Raw genomic sequence first — 19,257 nt, 5'->3', positions numbered from 1 at the left:
GGCATTGTTTCTCACATTAAATGGAGTGCAGAGTCAAACATACAATGAATATATCTGTAAAATTATGAGTTCTTGCAGTGCATACAAATATATGGTTAGTGTCCTATGACTGACATAAATATGTATTTTGCATATATATCCAAGGCTTGTATTTAGCGTTGACACTCCCAAGACACTGTGCTATATTAGCTTATGTTCCTTTATCCTCTTCCATTATTAAATTGTGAAGAATAGATAATTGACCAAGTAGCAAGAAGAGAATGTAAACAGCAGGTTCAGGGGCAGATTTAATTAGCTGTGATGCTCCTTAGAATTTCTACCACTACTACGGTAGAAATATCCGCTCACTTTATGTTTGCACCTCTATTGGGCGCGAGGAAAAATGAGCGCATATTTCTGGAAAAATATCAGCAGTACAGTTTCTCCGGAATGGTCACAAGACACTTCGCGGCTAATTGAACTTGCCACATAAAAGTCAGGTAAGTCATATGTGGGGAACACAGAGCAACACCCAACATGATGGTGCACTGTACAACTGCCCAAGGTATGAACTGAAACACAGACAGCAAGACCATGAAAGTCTACACTTTATCTAGATCAAACCAGCAATTAAACATTGATGCCAATTGTACACCCTGTGTGAAAATGCATTAAGTGTTTTTTAAACACAATACCACTATATGTAGTCTGTTGAATGTTAACCGTACTCTTTCTTTGTTAGGTTTGTATGAGGGCAGGAAACACTATATAAATCCTGAGCTACATGTGAACGCATTGCAACTATTGGACACCTAATGCCGGCATTAACACCCCATATATAAACAAATGCTGAAAACCACTTAGTAAACCTCATTGCCCAGAGCGGACGTGCCCCACACTTTGATAACAGCATGTGACGTTAGATGGGCACATTAGGGATCACTCTGGCATTACTCAAAATTTCTAATAACCTACAGATATCTTCCATTCCACTCTCCATATAGTGATAGAAATCCACAGTGAACAGATAAATACAGCATTAGGTTGAATACTACCCAAAGAATCCTAGTTGAAAATACATTACAGCACCCATGTACAGTAATTACTTTCTGTCTGTTTAATGTCCAATGAGTAATATTGTGCTGAATTAATTGCAGCAAACCTTTTAAAGAAAACAACCACTACTTATTTTTAGAGATGAGCGGGCTCGGATTCCGCTAATCCGAGCCCACCCGAACAGTGCGGATCCGATCGGGATTAGTGGAAATTAGTGGAAATGATTGTTATTGAATGTTATTGAGGTTAATAATAGCGTAGGAGTGAAAAAAACAAAAAAACACAAAACTGTTTTTTTAGCACTTTTTATGCTTTTTTAAAAATAAATCAGAACCAAAACCTTTCGTCGGATGTTTTGGCAAAACAAATCAGAACCCAAGACCTCAAGCTAATCAGAACCCAAAACACTAAAAGTGGCCGGTGCACACCCTTACTTATTTTTAGCACACTTACTATACAAGTAAATTAATTGAATTCTACAGTCTCCAAGCTGATGATAAAGCATTTTATAAACAATATACCAAAATGTGGGATGCGCAGAGTGGGTTAAAGCTGTTTTAATAGCTGTCTTCCTATATTATGATGTATTTATAAGTACAGATACAAGGCATTGAGAAAGCATTTGAAAGTTTTGTTTACACCTATGATGATTGGACTGCTGCTCTTGGCTCTGCTCCCAGAATAAATTGGAACATAATGCCAAGCGAGACCAAGGACCTAAAATAATTACTTTAAAGCACAACCAGGGAGGCTTGGTGGAGAGTGACAGATAATCTCTTCAAAGTAGGCACATGTTATTGTTTAATATATATATATGGTTCGATACCCCGATACAGTATACAAATTGCATTGCCTCATTGTACAACAAACAATGCTAATTGTTTATTGCTTATAGAATATGAAGTGATTGGATATGATGTGGGTTGTAAAATATCAAATTTGAAGAGATTTTGCTAAACAGAAATGTTAAACAATTTCTGGAATATTTGTACTGATAGTAATGTGCCAAACTTGAAACCTATGTTATATAGGTTCGTATTGAATATACAACAATGAAGCTATGGGGAGAAAAAATCCTAGTGCATATTGTCCAGACATACACATTTATATAAAGTAGGGGTGTGCACCGGCCACTTTTGGGGTTTTGGGTTCTGATTAGCTTGAGGTTTTGGGTTCTGATTTGTTTTGCCAAAACACCCTACGAAAGGTTTTGGTTCTGATTTTGGGTTCTGATTTTTTTTTTAAAAAGCATAAAAAGTGCTAAAATCCATATTTTGATTTTTTTTCACTCCTTACACTATTATTAACCTCAATAACATTCATTTCCACCTCACAATATTGTTTTTAGTCCAAAAGGTTGCACCGAGGTAGCTGGATGTCTTAGCAAAGCGACACAAGTCGGCGGCACAAACACGTGGCCCATCGTAGGTGGCTGTGTAGGCTTGAATGGCCTTTTTCTGCTCCTCCATCCTCTGCAGCATATAGAGGTTGAGGTTCTAGCGCGTCACTACCTCTTGTTTTCATTGATGACAGGGCATTTTCATTATTTTTTTTATTTGGCAGGAACATTGAACGTAGTTTAATATCTAATACAAAGCTTTATGGACTGCGTAGTGGAGTGGCGGGTACCGGGGCCCACAATACCTCCTCCAACTAGTCAATTCCACTGCACAGATGGCGGACACCGGATGCACGTCTAACACCAACATAGCTGTTAAGGCCGCAGTTATCCGCTTTGCCATAGGATGACTAGTGTCGTACTTGGTGCTCATGGCAAACGACTGTTGGACGGTCAATTGTTTGGTGAAAGACGTAGCGGTCTTACGACTTCCCCTCTGGGAAGATGACCGACTACCAGCAGCAACAGCAGCAGTGGCAGTAGTAGGCGTACCGCTGCAGGATTCCTCGGATGAATCCCGTATTGAAGAGGACTCAGTCTGGCTGGTGACATGGCCTGCAGGACTAAATCTGATGGAGATCGTGGAGGACGTTGACGAGGAGGGTGTTGGTGGTGTGTATCCAACAGGACCAAGGGATTTAGGTGTCCCAGTCCTAGCCACAGTTCCTAAACAAATCACTGAACTATGAAGGTTATTCAGGTGACGTATAAGGGAGGATGTCCCTAGGTGGGCAAGATCCTTACCCCTGCTTATTTGAGCTTTACATAAGCTACATATGGCCATACATTGGTTGTCCGGATTTGGATAAAAATAACTCCAGACCGAAGAGGTGGATTTTTTTGGTCTTCTGACCAGGCATGACGATGGGCTTTTTCATCCCATGGACAACAACTGATTCCCCCCCTGGTGCCTCATTTAAGATAACCACATCAGCATCCTCCTCATCAAGTTCCTCCTCAGCGCCAGCTACATCAATATCCTCCTCCCGGTGTACAACATTCACACCTTCATTAGCCAAATCTGTAACTGCATATGCTGGAAGGATCACCCACAGTCCAGAGGGCGTGCTGCAAATGGTGGAAGGAGCCACCTCTTCCCGTACAGTGATGGGAAGGTCAGGCTTCACAACCACCAACACCCTTGGACTCGCCTTGGGGATTTGTGATGCCATCTCTTTAGAAGGCAGAGTTGTTTGCTGTGTTGTTGATGACAGCTTAAGTCTCTTAAATTTTTTAGAGGGGGGGGGAGGAGGAGGGCTTAGATCCTTGGGTGAAGCTGAACCACTAGTCCTGAACACGGGTCAGAGCCTAAGCCGTTCCTTGCCACTCTGTGTCATAAATGGCATATTGACAAGTTTTCGTTTCTCCTCAGATGTTTTTAATTTCCTTTATTTGGTAATTTTATTGAACTTTGGGATTTTACATGCCCTCTACTAGGAGATTGGGCATCGGCCTTGGCAGACGACGTTGATGGCATTTCATCGTCTATGTCATGAATAGTGGCAGCAGCTTCAGCATTAGGAGGAAGTGGGTCTTGATCTTTCCCTACTTTATCCTCCTAATTTTTGTACTCCATTATATGCAGCACATGTTGTATTACAGTACTATTTTTTAAAATACTGCTGGAACAGTGAACAATTTTTAATAGATTGCAGTATTAATGTTTCTGGACTGCAAGAACAGTGAACAATTTTTAATAGATTGCAGTATTAATGTTTCTGGACTGCAAGAACAGTGAACAATATTTTATAGATTGCAGTATTAATGTTTCTGGACTGCAAGAATTTTTTTTATACTTTTTAAAAAAAAAAAATAATTTTTTTTAAATGATTTTTTTAAAGATTTTTTAATACTTTTAAATTAACTATGCACTTAGCAGCACAGAGCACTGGACTGATGCACCACTGGACTCAGCAAGGACAGAGCACTGGACTGATGCACCACTGGACTCAGCAAGGACAGAGCACTGGACTGATGCACCACTGGACTCAGCAAGGACAGAGCACTGGACTGATGCACCACTGGACTCAGCAAGGACAGAGCACTGGACTGATGCACCACTGGACTCAGCAAGGACAGAGCACTGGACTGATGCACCACTGGACTCAGCAAGGACAGAGCACTGGACACAAGGACAGAGCACCACTACCCTACACACCCTCCCTCTTCCCTGATGTCAGGCGAAATGAAGATGGCGGCCGCAAGGTGAGTATTTATGACATCCGAGTCTCGCAAGATCCAACGCGAGACTTGGATGTCATAGCCTCGGTTTGGATTAGTTTGGCGCCCGGAAGTTCCCGAACAGTGCTCGGATTCCGTCGGATCCGCATTGTTCGGGTGGGCTCGGATTAGCAGAATCCGAGCCCGCTCATCCTTAATATAAAGTGCACTTGCTAGAAACAACCAGTCTCTTAAACAAAAGATAATCACAAATGCCAACACACAAGCAAGCACATATAAAATGTACTCATGAAACTTGACATCTGCAATAACTAAACAGTGAGACTGAGCATTAGTGGATAGAGCTATACTAGTATTTTCATTCAAGACAAACAAACTCATAAGATACCTTATCAACACCACAAAATGGCAACAAATACACAGCAGAGTGTATACTATTAAAAGTGATGTAGGAGTTTTGCTTTTAGGAGGCAATAGGAGTAGCTCATTCAAATGTATGTAAACATCAGAAAAAAGTCTGAATGGTAAGAAAAAAGGGGGACAAGGGTGCAACTATCATAGGTGCAGAGGGTGCAACTGCTATGGGTCCCACAGCTGAGGGGGGCTGCCTTCCCTGACACAGCAGTACATTGTGGACACTTATCAATGGAGGCCATCTGTCAAGAAGAGTGACCACTGAGATGTCTATAATCAACTGCCCAAGCAAATAGTCTAAAAACTCAGCCCAGAGATAATCTCCAAACTAATTTAAACTGAAAATGTTAACTTTTCCCCTCCAGACTACAACTTTGGAGATATTTCCATTGCAACCAAATGTGAAACTGTGAAAGATTAAGTATGTATTCAAAATAAAAAAAGAGAGCACAATGACATGATTCCCCCACCTCAGCACACTGAACACTCTTGCCATTTTACCAATAGCTCGGATCTTGTTTCGGATTACTTCCTTACGAGCTGCAGCTGTTGCTCCTGTAATTAATACAATTACAATATACGTCAATCAGAGATTCAAATGTACATGTACATATAAATTCTACACACATTGCACGTAAGCATTAACATTTTGGTTTCAGTGCAAGAGGAAAATGGGATTAGCGAGCTTGAACACTATATAGACAAGTTACTTGTGATTACTATTCACATGCATAAAAAAATTTAAAAAAATAACCTATAGATTCTTGTTCATTATATTTATGCATGGGAACAATAGGTACATTTGCATGCTCATCATGGATTGCTCTCTACAATTGGCTTTAGAATACATGGAAAAATTAACACTGCCTATTGCCCATCATATGCTTTGTTTGAAGCTTTGTGCCATATAAGAATCTATATGGTACACTGATGGAGAGTGGTTTTAGTCTGGTCTGCCACCTATTATGGCGCTTCCCAAACAACAAGGGATTTTTGCAGGAGACCTTCATTTTTAAATGGAAATATGGGTACTCCTGCCTTCTGAATATCCTTTCAATAATCTCAAATAGATACTAAATAGGACTAAATGGGACACTATCTGCCTGTACCCTATTGGATTTTCCAGCTATTTCCTTCACATGGTTGCTCTGTGTCCACTATCATTTATACTTGTATCTTATTATTTAGCTACATAATGTTCTCATTGTTCATTGTTGCCCAATGTGTTATGTAAGACTTGATTTATGCAACAGAATTCATGTTAACTCCTTTTAATGTGCACACTGTATCCTGCGTTGATGACCTGATGTGCATACATGATGTCAAACTTTATTAAGTAAGACTTTTAAGCAAAAACATCAATATGCAAAACAGACCGACCGGTTCTCTTTTGCAAGCAAAATCCTTGTCCTGTATCCAGAGTAGTAAACTGAATGGCACATATGTGCATGCATGCAACGGTCTGTAAAAAGCAGAGCTTGTAGCTTCCTATAGGCCAGTGGGTTCACATTAATTCTGGCGGATATTTTCAGCTGGTTAACACACAACCAGCTGAACAAGCTGTGATCCATTATAAATGATAGGTTGTTATATTGGCAAATTGTGGTCTATTTTCACCTTTAATCCCAACTCTCATTTTGTAGAATGTACTAAATAAATGATAACTAGAATCTGATTGGTTGCTATAGGCAACATCTCCACTTTTTCAAACCCGCCTCTCAGTAAATATACCCTTAACAGTTTTTAAAGCCTGTAAGATAGCACTTAAAAAAATGTAAAATGCTTTTAAAAAAATAATCTCTATATCTATATATGTATTAGAATGCAAAGTCCAGTTTACAAAACCACTTCCATAAAATTAGATACATAAGCATACCAGCATACATGTGGACACACTTCTGAAGACAATTGAGCATAAAGCACATACTAAAGTATTCAGCCACAAAAACAACAAAGTATTATCACAAAATAGATTATGTTTTCTAGAAAAATATTTTTTGCAGGGAAGGAACGACGTATCCCATTATTTTAATGAAATCAAAAACACACAGTTGAGAGGTATAGAATTTGAATACATGATGCCCCTAAAAATCAGGACACTTTCTTTGAATTAAAATGTTACTTGCCTGTACAAAGAAAACACAAGTTAATGCAAGGAAGCACAACACAGTCACAACACATTAAAAATGTAAATTCATTTAGCAGTTTCTTAGGCTTTCTTTTCACACTAATGATAAATGATTACAGATATTTGGTCAAGAGCTTAAGCAAAACTAATTCGGTGCAGGGTATTGTTAGGTCCATGTTTTTCTCTGCATGCCTAGGTTACAGTGTAGAAAGCATCACTATGAAGCATATACCCACAAGTTATCGACTCTGCAAGTCCAAACAGAATACCTTTTTTCTGTGCATAAATAAGATGGTCTTCTTATGAAAATCCAGAGGCAAACACATAAAGACAAATGGAATTTGAAGGATGAGAAAGAAAAGGGAAAGGGTGAAACATCTACTAAAGTGAAAAGATATAAAGTGTCTGTAAAATAAAATAAAGAAATATTAGGTAAACAGGGAAGAAAATGAGAATCTGAAAAATAACACAAAACAAAAACACAAATGGTGAGTAAGTTAGGTGCTGCAAAGTGTTTCAGTCGCAGACAAGTGAAGAAGTGATAATCTATAAATTTTATAAAAGTTTTCAATTTGTAGTTTATAACAGCCATTCAGTAACTGGTACATGCTATTATGACCCACAGCAAAAATCTGGCCTTTTTTGCTTTACCCACTCCAGCAAACCATCTGTGAATGTAAAAACTGTGAGTAGCTTCATCAAACACAGTGACAGACAATATGAATGTAAAGAAGAAAACTAGCTAGAAAGGGTGCCCAAACTTTTGTACATGCCACATTCACTTTTTTTTCAACCTGTTAGACACAGCAATTAAATAGCAATTGTGCATTAAAGTGCAGAAATGTGTCATGCTTATGTTTGCACTCGGCATAGGTTGTGTCAACTTGTTTTCACTTAGAAATTCAAGAAAACGGACAGACACGGCATTAATACAAGAATGGGGATCAATCAAGGGGTAAGATGACCCTGCTCACAAGCCTCCAGGTTCCTGTTCAAGATATTGGGAAATTAATATAGTAGGCCAGTATTTTGTTTTTTTCCAGCATTGTATTTCATCTCTATTGTATGTTAGTTGTTCGCTTAAAGGCTGCTACCACCCTGACAGTTTTTAACACATGCACCTCCTCCCAGTTAGCAGACCGCTGCAGACCTGGAGAACTCACTGCCCAAAGTCCCACTGTTGCATTGGAAAGCTAGTACAGGTGAATTCTCACAAAACGTAGTGACCATGGCAGGGAAATCCCACAGTTCTGCTAACTGGTAGGTGGCAGGTACCTTCAAAAATATGTTAGGGGCCTTTCATTCACGAACATTTAATATTTAAAATTTACATAAACTGAACTGTATCGGACGATATGATATTCACAAGCAGAGTCAACTTACAGTATATAGTGTGTGAAAGACTAAATTAATATTTCCCAAATTTAACAAATATGATATGATTTAACAAAGAAATGTGCAATTATTTTGCTGAATACAAATACATTGCACTTAACATTACATAACAACCAACGATGAAAGTGTATAGCAGTGTGTCCACACCTGTGATCTGCTGACCAGGTACACACACCATATTTAAAATTTTAAATGGACTATAATTTGACACTACATATCAGCCCTACTTGTGCATTACTTTCCCCAATTCACAGTTTTCTCCAGCAACCAAAACACACTCATGCTTCCTGTCCCACACAAGAAGTGCTCTTAAATCATAATCCTACTTATAACACAATACTTTTCCTTAACCATAGGGCATATTTCTCCAGTGATAAACACAGGAAGTGCATCTATGAAGTTAACGTTAACACACTTATACACATGAACCTTATTTTTACTTTTGGTTCTATAAATGTGCTACTAATTGTAGGCAAGCTAAATTATGGAAGCAAAGTCACTCTTTCTATCAGCTTCATTATCCCCTTATCTCCTCTCATAGACCTCCTGTCAATCATATTCATGCTGGATAATCCTTTCAGAATTCAACAACTTGTGAGAGTAGCTAGTATTAGGGGGCAAGTCTGATATATTTGTGATGACAGGAAGCATGAAAAGGGGGAAACAGTTCTCTATATTTGCTCACACAGGCTGGGCACATTTAATTTAGATAAATGGTGTTATCCGCTGCCTCCCAAAGCAAGGACCACATGACACTTTGTACAGCATTAGACAAGGATAATGCAGTGTGGTTTGATGTGAATGGCACAAAAAGCACAAAAAGTGTCAGGCACTAAATGTGCCCTCCTCTTTCAACAACTCGTTTACACCTAGCCACTGTTAATGTGCTTTTAAGCCTGAACATACTGGATGGTTTTTCATGAGCTCATTCCCACCATTATTAATGCTGCATTTAAAATTTTAGGCCATGGCATAAGCACCGCATTTCTCATGTGTGCTCCCACTACAATAGGTTGTATTGGCAAAAGTACAACAGCATTTAAATCCCACAATCATGCATTTTATACATTTTCACAGCACATATGCATGTATGAAAGAAAATATCAGTGTCCGAGTACCTTTGGCAATCTTACATTCCAAACCCTTTTTTTTTTTTTTTTTTTTTTTTAAGAAGATGTTCCCCATGCTAATGAAAAAACACCTTGTTCTCTACAACAAAAACCAAAAACACCAAAGGGATTCCTGAAACAGTGGACCTGCTCTTTCCTCGGCTCTGCTAAGCAAATGTGTGGTACACTGAATAGGAACATGGCGTGTGACATTGGCCAGCATCTATGAAAAAGTGCCTGTGCATGTGCCAGGGGGTGCTCAGGGTGTGATTGTGGGCATCATTTTTGTTATCTAACAATTTTATGATTATGTGCAATTTTCTATCTGCCATTTTCTATTTGTGATTTTTTGTTAGTTTACCACCTACATTTCTTATGTTGTTATACTCTGGTCAGAGCTGCTTATGCAATTCTTTTTAATATCTCTATTACATTATATAAAATTTTGCGACTACCTATATTGGAGACTCCGTTCCACATTACTAAGTGGTGGAGCGCCAAGGAATTGCGTCAATATCTATTACATATATCATCTGAATGGTAGGGAGACCATTCAAATCCCTAGAGGCAGCATTCAACTATAACATTCTTTTTCCACGTTGAGGTAGACATCGCTGGGTATTTTTCATGGCATTATTTGTGTGTCTGGGTTGTATGTGTGTACACCTGATAGCAGGAACTCATTATGTGTCATTATGACCTGTATTGTAACGGAGGTACTGGGGTAACTTCAATAACAATATTCCAGGGTATTTGCACGGTTACTATGTCTAGTATTTGTATATCCAGTATACTTATTCTCAGATTTCTAAATATCATATAATTATCATCTATATCCTTTTATGTATATTGTTGGAGCAAATGTAAACTTTGTGGTAAAGAATCTCTTGATAGCTCTATAGTTTGTTATCTACATAGCTCTGCTCCTCTTTAATGTACTGCACAGCAATAGATATTTTATTCTACACATATAAATTAAAAAAATATATATATATTATTTTCAATATCATGAAGCCACCTTTGTAAGTTAGGGCCAAACGATTATGAGATATGTCATGCAGTTTAGTAAAAAGGTTTTAATCACAATGTAATCTAGACATCAATACTAAATGTAAATGCAACATTAATCTGGAACATCAATACTAAATGAAAAACAGCTGCTTCTGCATTTATGTATGTACTGCAAGCATGTAGCGGCATACATTCATTATTATATAACTATATAACTAAAATGAAGCCTCTTTAAAAGTATTAGTGGTAAATATTTTAAATGTCTCTTACAATAAAGCTTACAATGGTGTCAAACGTACCAAAAATGTGCAACATAAATGTTCTTACCTACTTTCTAATACATAACAAGTGTATTGTTATAGAAAGCTGAGGTTTATGATTGGCAATAGGTATATAAATGATTTAGAGGCCATATAACGCACTGCTTAGTAAGGCAAGGTACACACTACAGGCGATAAAAGACAGTTTGGCCAGATATCGAATTAGTGTGTATACTTACACAATGAGCGTGAGTCGTTCCAAAGTACTGATCATCGTTTCATTTGATACTGTTTAAAAATCTTGTTCCAACCATTTCTGATCCTGCAGTGTGTATGCACTCACAATCAGGATCTCCATAGAGTTTACAGAATCATGATCCTTTCAGCTGACAGTTATGACAGATGAAGAGCACAGATCTGAGGGAAAATCTCTTAAAACATGTATAGTGTGTACACATGAAGCGGCATGCTGATCGCGACTTCTTTTGTTTTCCAGTTGCTAGTAAAATTGTTGTAGCTATTGGTTGGAATAGTCTGTAGTGTGTGCCCAGCCTAAGTCAGAGGAAGATATCTTAAAGAAATAATGACTGATGACTGCAAAATACATTTATTTTGTAATATTTTATATTACGTTTTGATCAATAAAAATATCATTTGGATCACACACAAAATTTACTACTGGTATTTTTCCATTACAATTCCTTTGTGATCAAACCTTTACTGAAAATGTGTTAGTACATTACATTTTCTTCCTTTAGTTTTGAATAGTGTTCGAAGTGGGGTGTATACCATACCGCCACTTCTCCTACTGCCTTTATTGTAAGGCTATCAAATTTCATTCACTTATAATCCTATTACATTTTTCAAACTGCCACTTCTAAATTTCAACATCAACCACTGGTTCAGTTAGTATGCTTAATATAAGGAGTATGTACAGTTTCTCAAGGTCTGTAATATATACCAATATGCTGTTTGAATTGGGAGTTAGTAGTATCACAAGTTGCTAGTATAGTGTGAATTGAGGATTCATTTTGTGAGATGTTTGGAATGCATGTTTTGTGAATTGAGGAGTACAACCCTCACTCCTAGTTTTTTCCCTAAGTATGTAATGTGAAATGTTATGTCATTTTGTGGGTTAGAATTATATAAAATTGTTGTTTGTATTTGTGCATTGTATGTCTATTTTTTGCCACTTTTCTACTTATGTTCTTTTGTCATTTGTCCTAACCCCCTTGTACAGCTTTTTAAATAAAAGCGAATACAAATATAATTAAGGTCAAATGGCACTATAAATAAAGAGTTCTTAAATACGTTTTTCTATAGGTGTATGTATGGATGGATTTATGAATGTGTGAATACAAGATGGAGGTAGGTACACCAGCAAAGCAAAATCCCTATATACTGCAGGATACAAGTGTTAAGTCGTTTGAGAGAAAAGCCGCCTCTGGTAAGACAAACTAAGTAAAGTTAGAAGTTTATTAAAAAAAAAAAAAGAAAAAAAAACTTAGTATGTTTTAAGGCATTGGGTGCTGTGATGGGATTGCAGCCAGATCAATTAGTGTTAAGACGTTCTTTGAGCATTCACAATTTTTATTTTTTATTAGTCTGTGACATCTAATTAGTTAAATGGAAAATGTAAATATCAATATGCCTAATTTTAAAATGGACTATATTGTTTTTTATAAGCAATCTCAAGATGATACCAACTTGTTTTAAGTAGAGATGCTCGAGCTCGGTTCTCCGAGAACCGAGTCCATCCGAACTTCAAAGATCCGAGTAGCGAGCTGGCTCTGTACTTTTGCGTGCCCTCATAAGTGAAAACGAGGCAAAAACGTATCGTTGTGTCATCGGATCTAGCGAGTTTTGGATTCATTAAGTACCGCCCTCCAGGGCGATGCAGAGCCATTTCACAGAGACACACAGAAGGGGTAGCAGGGTTCTTGGGAGTCTCTAGTGCAGTTGGGCAGTGTCCTATCTAAAACATAAACAGGAGGGGTGGCAGTTTTCTTAAGTATCCAGTACTTGTCACTGCTGAGATAGAAATAATAGGGCTGTCCGTGTTCTTCAAAATCTGCAGTAACATTGTACTGTGCCATAGCTCACCCAGAAATAGGAGAGGTGGCAGACTTTAGTGCTGAAACAGAAATTCAAATATTAGGGCTGGCAATGTTTTTAAAAGTCTCCAGTGACATTCTACTGTGCCATAGCTCATACAGAAACAGGAGGGGTGGCAGTGTACTTGTCACTCTCCAGTCTTCAGTAACATTGTTCTTGTCACTCTCCAGTCTCCGTTATGACGGTACCAATCCATCTACTTCATCTGCTAAAGCCTATGTTCAAGTGCACAGTGGTTTTAAGTCAGGGAAACAAAATTGCAAAACAAAAAAAAAAAAAAAAGCTTTTACCTCTTTAATGAAAAAATCTCTCTAATAAAGGTGAAAGTTTACTGTAGAAAACATAAAATTGCCAACATGCCATTCTACCCTAAATATTAACAAGCATACCAGCATCAGCTAGCTCCCTTCTCTCAGCTAGTCACGGTCATCATTCTCACTCTCATCAGTGTGTACATCATCCTCACACAATATTCATTACTCCACGCTGCAATCCACCATTACAGAAGTCTCTGTACTTTGATCTAAACACCAGTAAAGGCCTTCCCTGTGGAATTTGTAGTAAAGTTCACCTTTATTAAATATGTGTTTTTTTTCTTTAAAAAAGGTATTTTTTACATTTATGTAACAGAGACTTCTGTAATGGTGGTTTCCAACAGGATTACATTAATATTGTGTTAGGATGAAGTTTGTTTTCAATCATCCTTTCAATTGCTTCTCTCTCTTATGTGTGACCACATACTTTCTTTTTCACTGGGTTCACCATCTCCAACCCGCTGGGGCACCCCGGATTGGTCTTAGTCTGATATATACACACATCCCGGGGGGTCAGCGCTCATCGCCATGTGTTAGATGCAGAGTTACCACAGTTATCCAAGTAACGGGTGGAGCGATCAAAGGAACCATAACTGATTTAATGAGCCATTCACAGTTTCATTGTAACGGCCATATGCTCTGGGCGACGGCAATCTCCTCGTCTTCATCTTCCATGCGTTAGTCTGCAGGGGCCAGTGATACACCCATTTGTTTTCTCAGGTGTCCTAACTGTTCTTTAAACAGGATATATTTATCCTCCTGCCTCAGGGCCTCCTCTGTATTATTCTTCTGAAGCACAGTGTATGTCTCGTGTACAAACTCTCTTAAATCCGAGATCTCATCCGGTGGGTCACGTTTTAATTTAAGTACGGTCTCAACTGCATCTATATATTGGTTTAAATCTCTGTTCAATGCAGCGTATTCCAACATGACAGATTCATTGCTGCTCACATGTTTCATGTCACAGTCCATCTGAAGCAGATGTAATGCCACTCCAGTTGTAATATCTATTCCTGTGTCTACATAATTATGGCGGCTCTTCAGGGATGAGCGCGAGGTATCCCCAGAGGAGAAGGAGATTAAAGATGCAGCACGAGCAGACATGGTTTAATAATGTAGAGTTCATTGACAGCACTGTTGGGCTTAATAAGCTATTAGTAGCTTGTTTTGTGGGGGCCCAAACAAACCAAGCACTTCAGCCACAAAAGTGGCACTCCTTGTGGCTGGAGTGCTTGCTGTGGTAAACTGTATATGTCCTTTTCAATATCTTACATAAGGGTGGGTGTGAAGGCCCAAGGACAATTTCATCTTGCACCACTTCTCTTTTCTGCCACTGCTGTGTGGTAATGTTTCCTAGATGTGCTATGAACGGTTGTGTGTTTGTGTCGTTGCTCTGTCGCTTAGCATCCAGCCAGGTCGCTCCAGTCTTCATCCGAAAGTGTATGAAAATAATATTGTGAGGTGGACAAAATTTACTGCAAATGACTGGAAATTAGTGTTATTAAGGTTAATAATAATGTAAGATAAAAAAAAAAGCAAAATTATGTGATTTTAGCATGTTTTAGATATTTTTCTAAAAAATACAGATTCAAAACCAAAACACGCGAGGGCAGTTTGGCCAAAACCAAAACACAAACTTAATCCATATCCAAAACCAAAACACATGGGTCAGTGAACATCTCTAGTTGTAATTATTTGTATGTGTTTCTTAACTATTTGTCAAATGCCACATAGATGCTATATGTTTAACACATGAAGTTTTCTCATATTCAGTTGTCTTCATTTTGGAGTGCTTCTTGTATGCCTCTGCTTTGCCCTGATATCTATTTTATGTTTTGAGGCTGATTGCACCCTTTAATTATTATTTTCAGCTGTAATATAATATATTATCTATTATATGTATTACAAGTATTTGATAAACTTTGTACCCAGTTTATCGAATCAGTTAATATTTAAAATAAAAAAGCAATTTAATTGCAAACTGTGGACATCAATCATTCATTTCGAGAGAATTATAAAATGCTTTGTTTTAAAATGTTGTTAAATTTAAGTATTTTAAATAATACACATTTAAAATTGTGAATGATAAACCTTAAATACAAATCAGGGTCTATTAACAACTGACCCGCAAGCATGATCATGGCCATCGAAATGGGTAGAAATGTTTGAGCATCTATAGTTGGCTGCAGTGAGCGGTCATTTTATTTTGCAAGGGAGAAGAGAGTCTACGGCCTCTCAATAACCATAATCAATCTGTATTCTATATTTGATCACTGTTATTGGTCATATATGTGATTCAGCATTATTAGAGAGCCTCAGCTTACAAACTTAGAGATATACACTGTTTAAACTGCAAAACACCACTGTGAAAGTATAGCATAAATTGTTCTGAGTATAGAAAGAAAAAAAAAAGATTTTTATATAAAACTGACAAAACTATAATGGCTGCTATGTTGATGGGAGTCTATTAATATTGCTTATACTTACTATGATTTCTTTTTCCTACTCTCCTTTTTTGTTTTTTACTCATCTCAAACCAAATCTGGGACTATTAAAATCCCTAGGTGATCAGACCTTTCCTCTAAATGTGGTAATTATCTTTATGTTCTACCTTTTGCTTAAGTTATACAATTTCTATAAAGAATAATTAATTTTTTTGTAAGTATGTATTTTCTATGTCAATCAAATACTACATGTCTAGTTATAAAAACTAATAAAAAGAGCATGTCTTTATCACTTGGCAGCAGTACCAGGTAGGAGTAAACATTGGGCATATACTATTATGGAAACTACCCTTTTAATCTGATGCCTAGGAGGGATTAAGGTTTGTTTTTGTAAAAATAATTACAGCAAATGGTTTCTATCTTTCACTTGTTGGAAAATTAAAAAATGTACTTGAAGTATTATAGGGTATTATATATAATTACTGCATTACCAACGACTTTTTTAAAATACAAATGTGATATGTGGAGAACTGGTTGATAGAACATCTTCTATGATAGCATTTTTGTTATGAAAGGGATTCCCTGTATTTTTCATGATTCAGGCTTCTTTTTGGTATCAAAGTGGAATACATATATTAAGTAGGTGTTGATGACTTTATAAAATAAAGCAATATAATTCAACAGTGTGAAGTACTACATCACATTCTAATATGGTTCCCCAGTTTACAAAAATATCCCCCTACCCTTATATAACCCCTCCCATTATGGTCTACTGAACTCCCTACTACTCCTGTCAATCTAATACACTGTAAAGAGCTCTATTTGGATCTGAGAGGGGAGAGGAGGGGTCTGGCTACAATATACCAGGGCCCAGGCCTGCCTGTGTAATGTATAATGAGAAGAGCCACAAACCGGGGTGGCCGTGCCCCCTTTGGCGCCTATGAACTGGACCCCAATAAGTTGCTATAACTGGGTACGAAATTCCTCTTGGCGACCCTGTTTACAGCATGAGAAAGGCAGGAGACGTGCATGGTCATGAAGGTCTACAGATCCGTCCGATAACGAGCTGACTGGAAGAACGGAGACTAACAGCTACAGTGTCACTTCACCACTTCAACGGAAAGTTACAAGTAAATAAAGAACAAATGACCAGTATGGGGGATTGTAAGTTTTAGCTACATAACTCCATAGAGTACATGGTTAGCATGTATTCTATGGAGTTGCTTCCATCTGTATTAATATTGCAAATGTATTTGATGGCATGGGACAGTGATAGGCAGCAGAGAATAAGGAATAGCATTTTGTAGGTAACCACATATTTGGTACCTGGAAAAGTGTATCTTCAATCTGAAAAATCGCTTAGCAAGATTAAGTCCTTGTTTTTTTATGTTATTGCACAAACAAAACAACAGGAAAAATCCTGCTTTATTTGTTAATATCATGCATCAGACCAATGTGAGTACAGCAAAGTGCTTTCACACAAGAAAACCAGGAGGCACAACAATATATAAAAATAGCTATTGATACAAATAGGTAAAATTTATGCCACTTTACAAAGCAGAAACCAACCTACAAATTCAAAAATGTTCTTACCATCGGCATCTTCATCTGATACCAGCTCATCGTCAGAGCAAATACTAAGTACATTTACAAGCATTTCCGTCACTGTGTAAAAAAGAAAAAAAAAAAAGAGTAAGGTGTGAGAGATTAATACACTTAAATGTTTTTATAAATGGTGGAAAAGTACAACAAATCTGTGGTATTAAAAATCTGCCTAAGAACTTGTTTCAAACAAATAAATATTTGAGTTGCATAATTATAAATGATCAAAATATAACAATTAAAATAAGCACTGGAACTAGGATTTCTTTTTTAAAGAACGTTGTTCAACAACATATCAGAAAATTAAATTTGTGAGCTCAGTACTGATAACAATTTTTCCCAAGCTTGAAGCTGACACTTCAGTTAAAAACTCAACCAAAAAAATAGCTAAAAGTCAGCTAATAGACATAATCCATCCAGATAAGATAGGTATTGAGTCTACACATCAAGTAGGTGAACTTCATTAGAGCATCAATATGATCCATTTTGCTGAATAAAAAAAAGCTCTTTCTTGCAAACTAGTTTTTGATTTATGTGCAAAACATACCCAGTGGATTTTTATTTACTAGGAACATTGGATATTGGATGTAAAGATAAAACAGTCTTGGCTGTACAACTTGTTTGTCTGCTTAGTGCAAGGTAGTGTCCTATTCTTGTCCAACGACTCCACAAACTAAGTAGGAATGTAAAGAGGCAGATTAATCTGAAATGGTGCACTGTAGAAATGTAAATATTTCATTAACAGTCTAATCTCCTACTGTCTTATTTATTACATATAGCATTTTTGTGTGCTCGAACGTTTTGTCTGTTGAGCAGTTTTGTTTTTTTTATTTTACAATGGGCAAAGTGCACCCAGAAATGCTTTGCAGATGGGACTGAATTATAAACATACCTTTTTCCCCAACAAATGGTAAGGACCAGGTAAAGACATCCATGAAATTTGGAAGCCAGTATGGATGAGGAGAACAGTTGAACTGTCTGATGTTCATGACGTTGTTCTCATACTTCAATACTGCAGCTAAAAGAAGAATGACAGTGAAGCATCAGTAATGTATAAAGTGCAGCTAAACTGATCATTTTTCATAACCTGTAAAGCTGTGAAAAAAATTGTGTCTAGAAATTGTGTTTGGGGTCATCTTCTGCAGCAAGACCAGAGCAATAGGGGAAAAAGTAATTTGCTAAAAACCAAGACTGCAAGTTGGATACGCCTACAAAGCTTGCCGATTTTTAAATGAAATGTGAAAATGAAATGTGAACCTTGATGAAAACTGCTCCAGTGTAACATTTATTACAGAGAATAATGGCCTCTTGGCACTTGTCTAGATTCAGAAGTTATTAAGATGACATTTTAAACACACTGTAAAAGCTTACTTGGCAACATTTACCTCCATTCTATAAGCTTCACGTACTTTCAATTGCAAGTGCTAAAAATAAATCATTAAGTTTAAAAAGTTAGGCTTTACTTTTGTGTATATTCTATTTAAAGGAAGAGTCTCCTAACACAGAGAGTCTCCCTAAGCTATTGATTCGGTAATCTTCAAGGATACTGAGGACATCAGGCTGGTTCGGACCTTGAACACATACAAAACAAGATGAAAAACCAATACCTGTTAAAGTGTAGACAAAACCTTGTACATCGTACTAACTTTTAACAGAGCATTAGAAGCATGTCCTCAAAGCCTCCCTGCAGGATTGTGTTCTACATACTTAATGAGTGCTCCCATAGAATTCACCATTCACACTCCTGCCCGCTCCCTACGCTCCACAAATTATGGCCTCCTCTCCTCCACTCTAATTACCTCTTCCCACTCCAGAATCCAAGACTTCTCCCGTGCTGCCCCCCTGCACTG

General features: G+C 37.5%; 1 protein-coding gene across 4 annotated transcripts in view; it reads right to left on the bottom strand.

Moving 5' to 3' along the window:
- PPP3CA (protein phosphatase 3 catalytic subunit alpha) overlaps positions 1-19,257 on the bottom strand; it is a 185,133-nt gene that overhangs the window by 13,467 nt on the left and 152,409 nt on the right. For 2 of the 4 annotated variants that reach the window (XM_075201144.1, XM_075201162.1), the window contains exons 9-12: positions 18,300-18,425; positions 17,399-17,470; positions 7,427-7,453; positions 5,500-5,584 (exon numbers count right to left, since the gene is read on the bottom strand). In XM_075201144.1, the coding sequence (XP_075057245.1) occupies positions 5,500-5,584; positions 7,427-7,453; positions 17,399-17,470; positions 18,300-18,425 (310 nt within the window). The remainder of the gene's footprint in view (positions 1-5,499; positions 5,585-7,426; positions 7,454-17,398; positions 17,471-18,299; positions 18,426-19,257) is intronic. The other 2 variants (XM_075201152.1, XM_075201170.1) reach the window with 1 other exon arrangement.

This window comes from Mixophyes fleayi, chromosome 1, assembly GCF_038048845.1.
Source record: "Mixophyes fleayi isolate aMixFle1 chromosome 1, aMixFle1.hap1, whole genome shotgun sequence".
Taxonomy (NCBI): Eukaryota; Metazoa; Chordata; class Amphibia; order Anura; family Limnodynastidae; genus Mixophyes; species Mixophyes fleayi.
The sequence above is the reverse complement of the archived record's forward strand: the minus strand, read 5'-3'. Positions and strand labels throughout refer to the sequence as shown.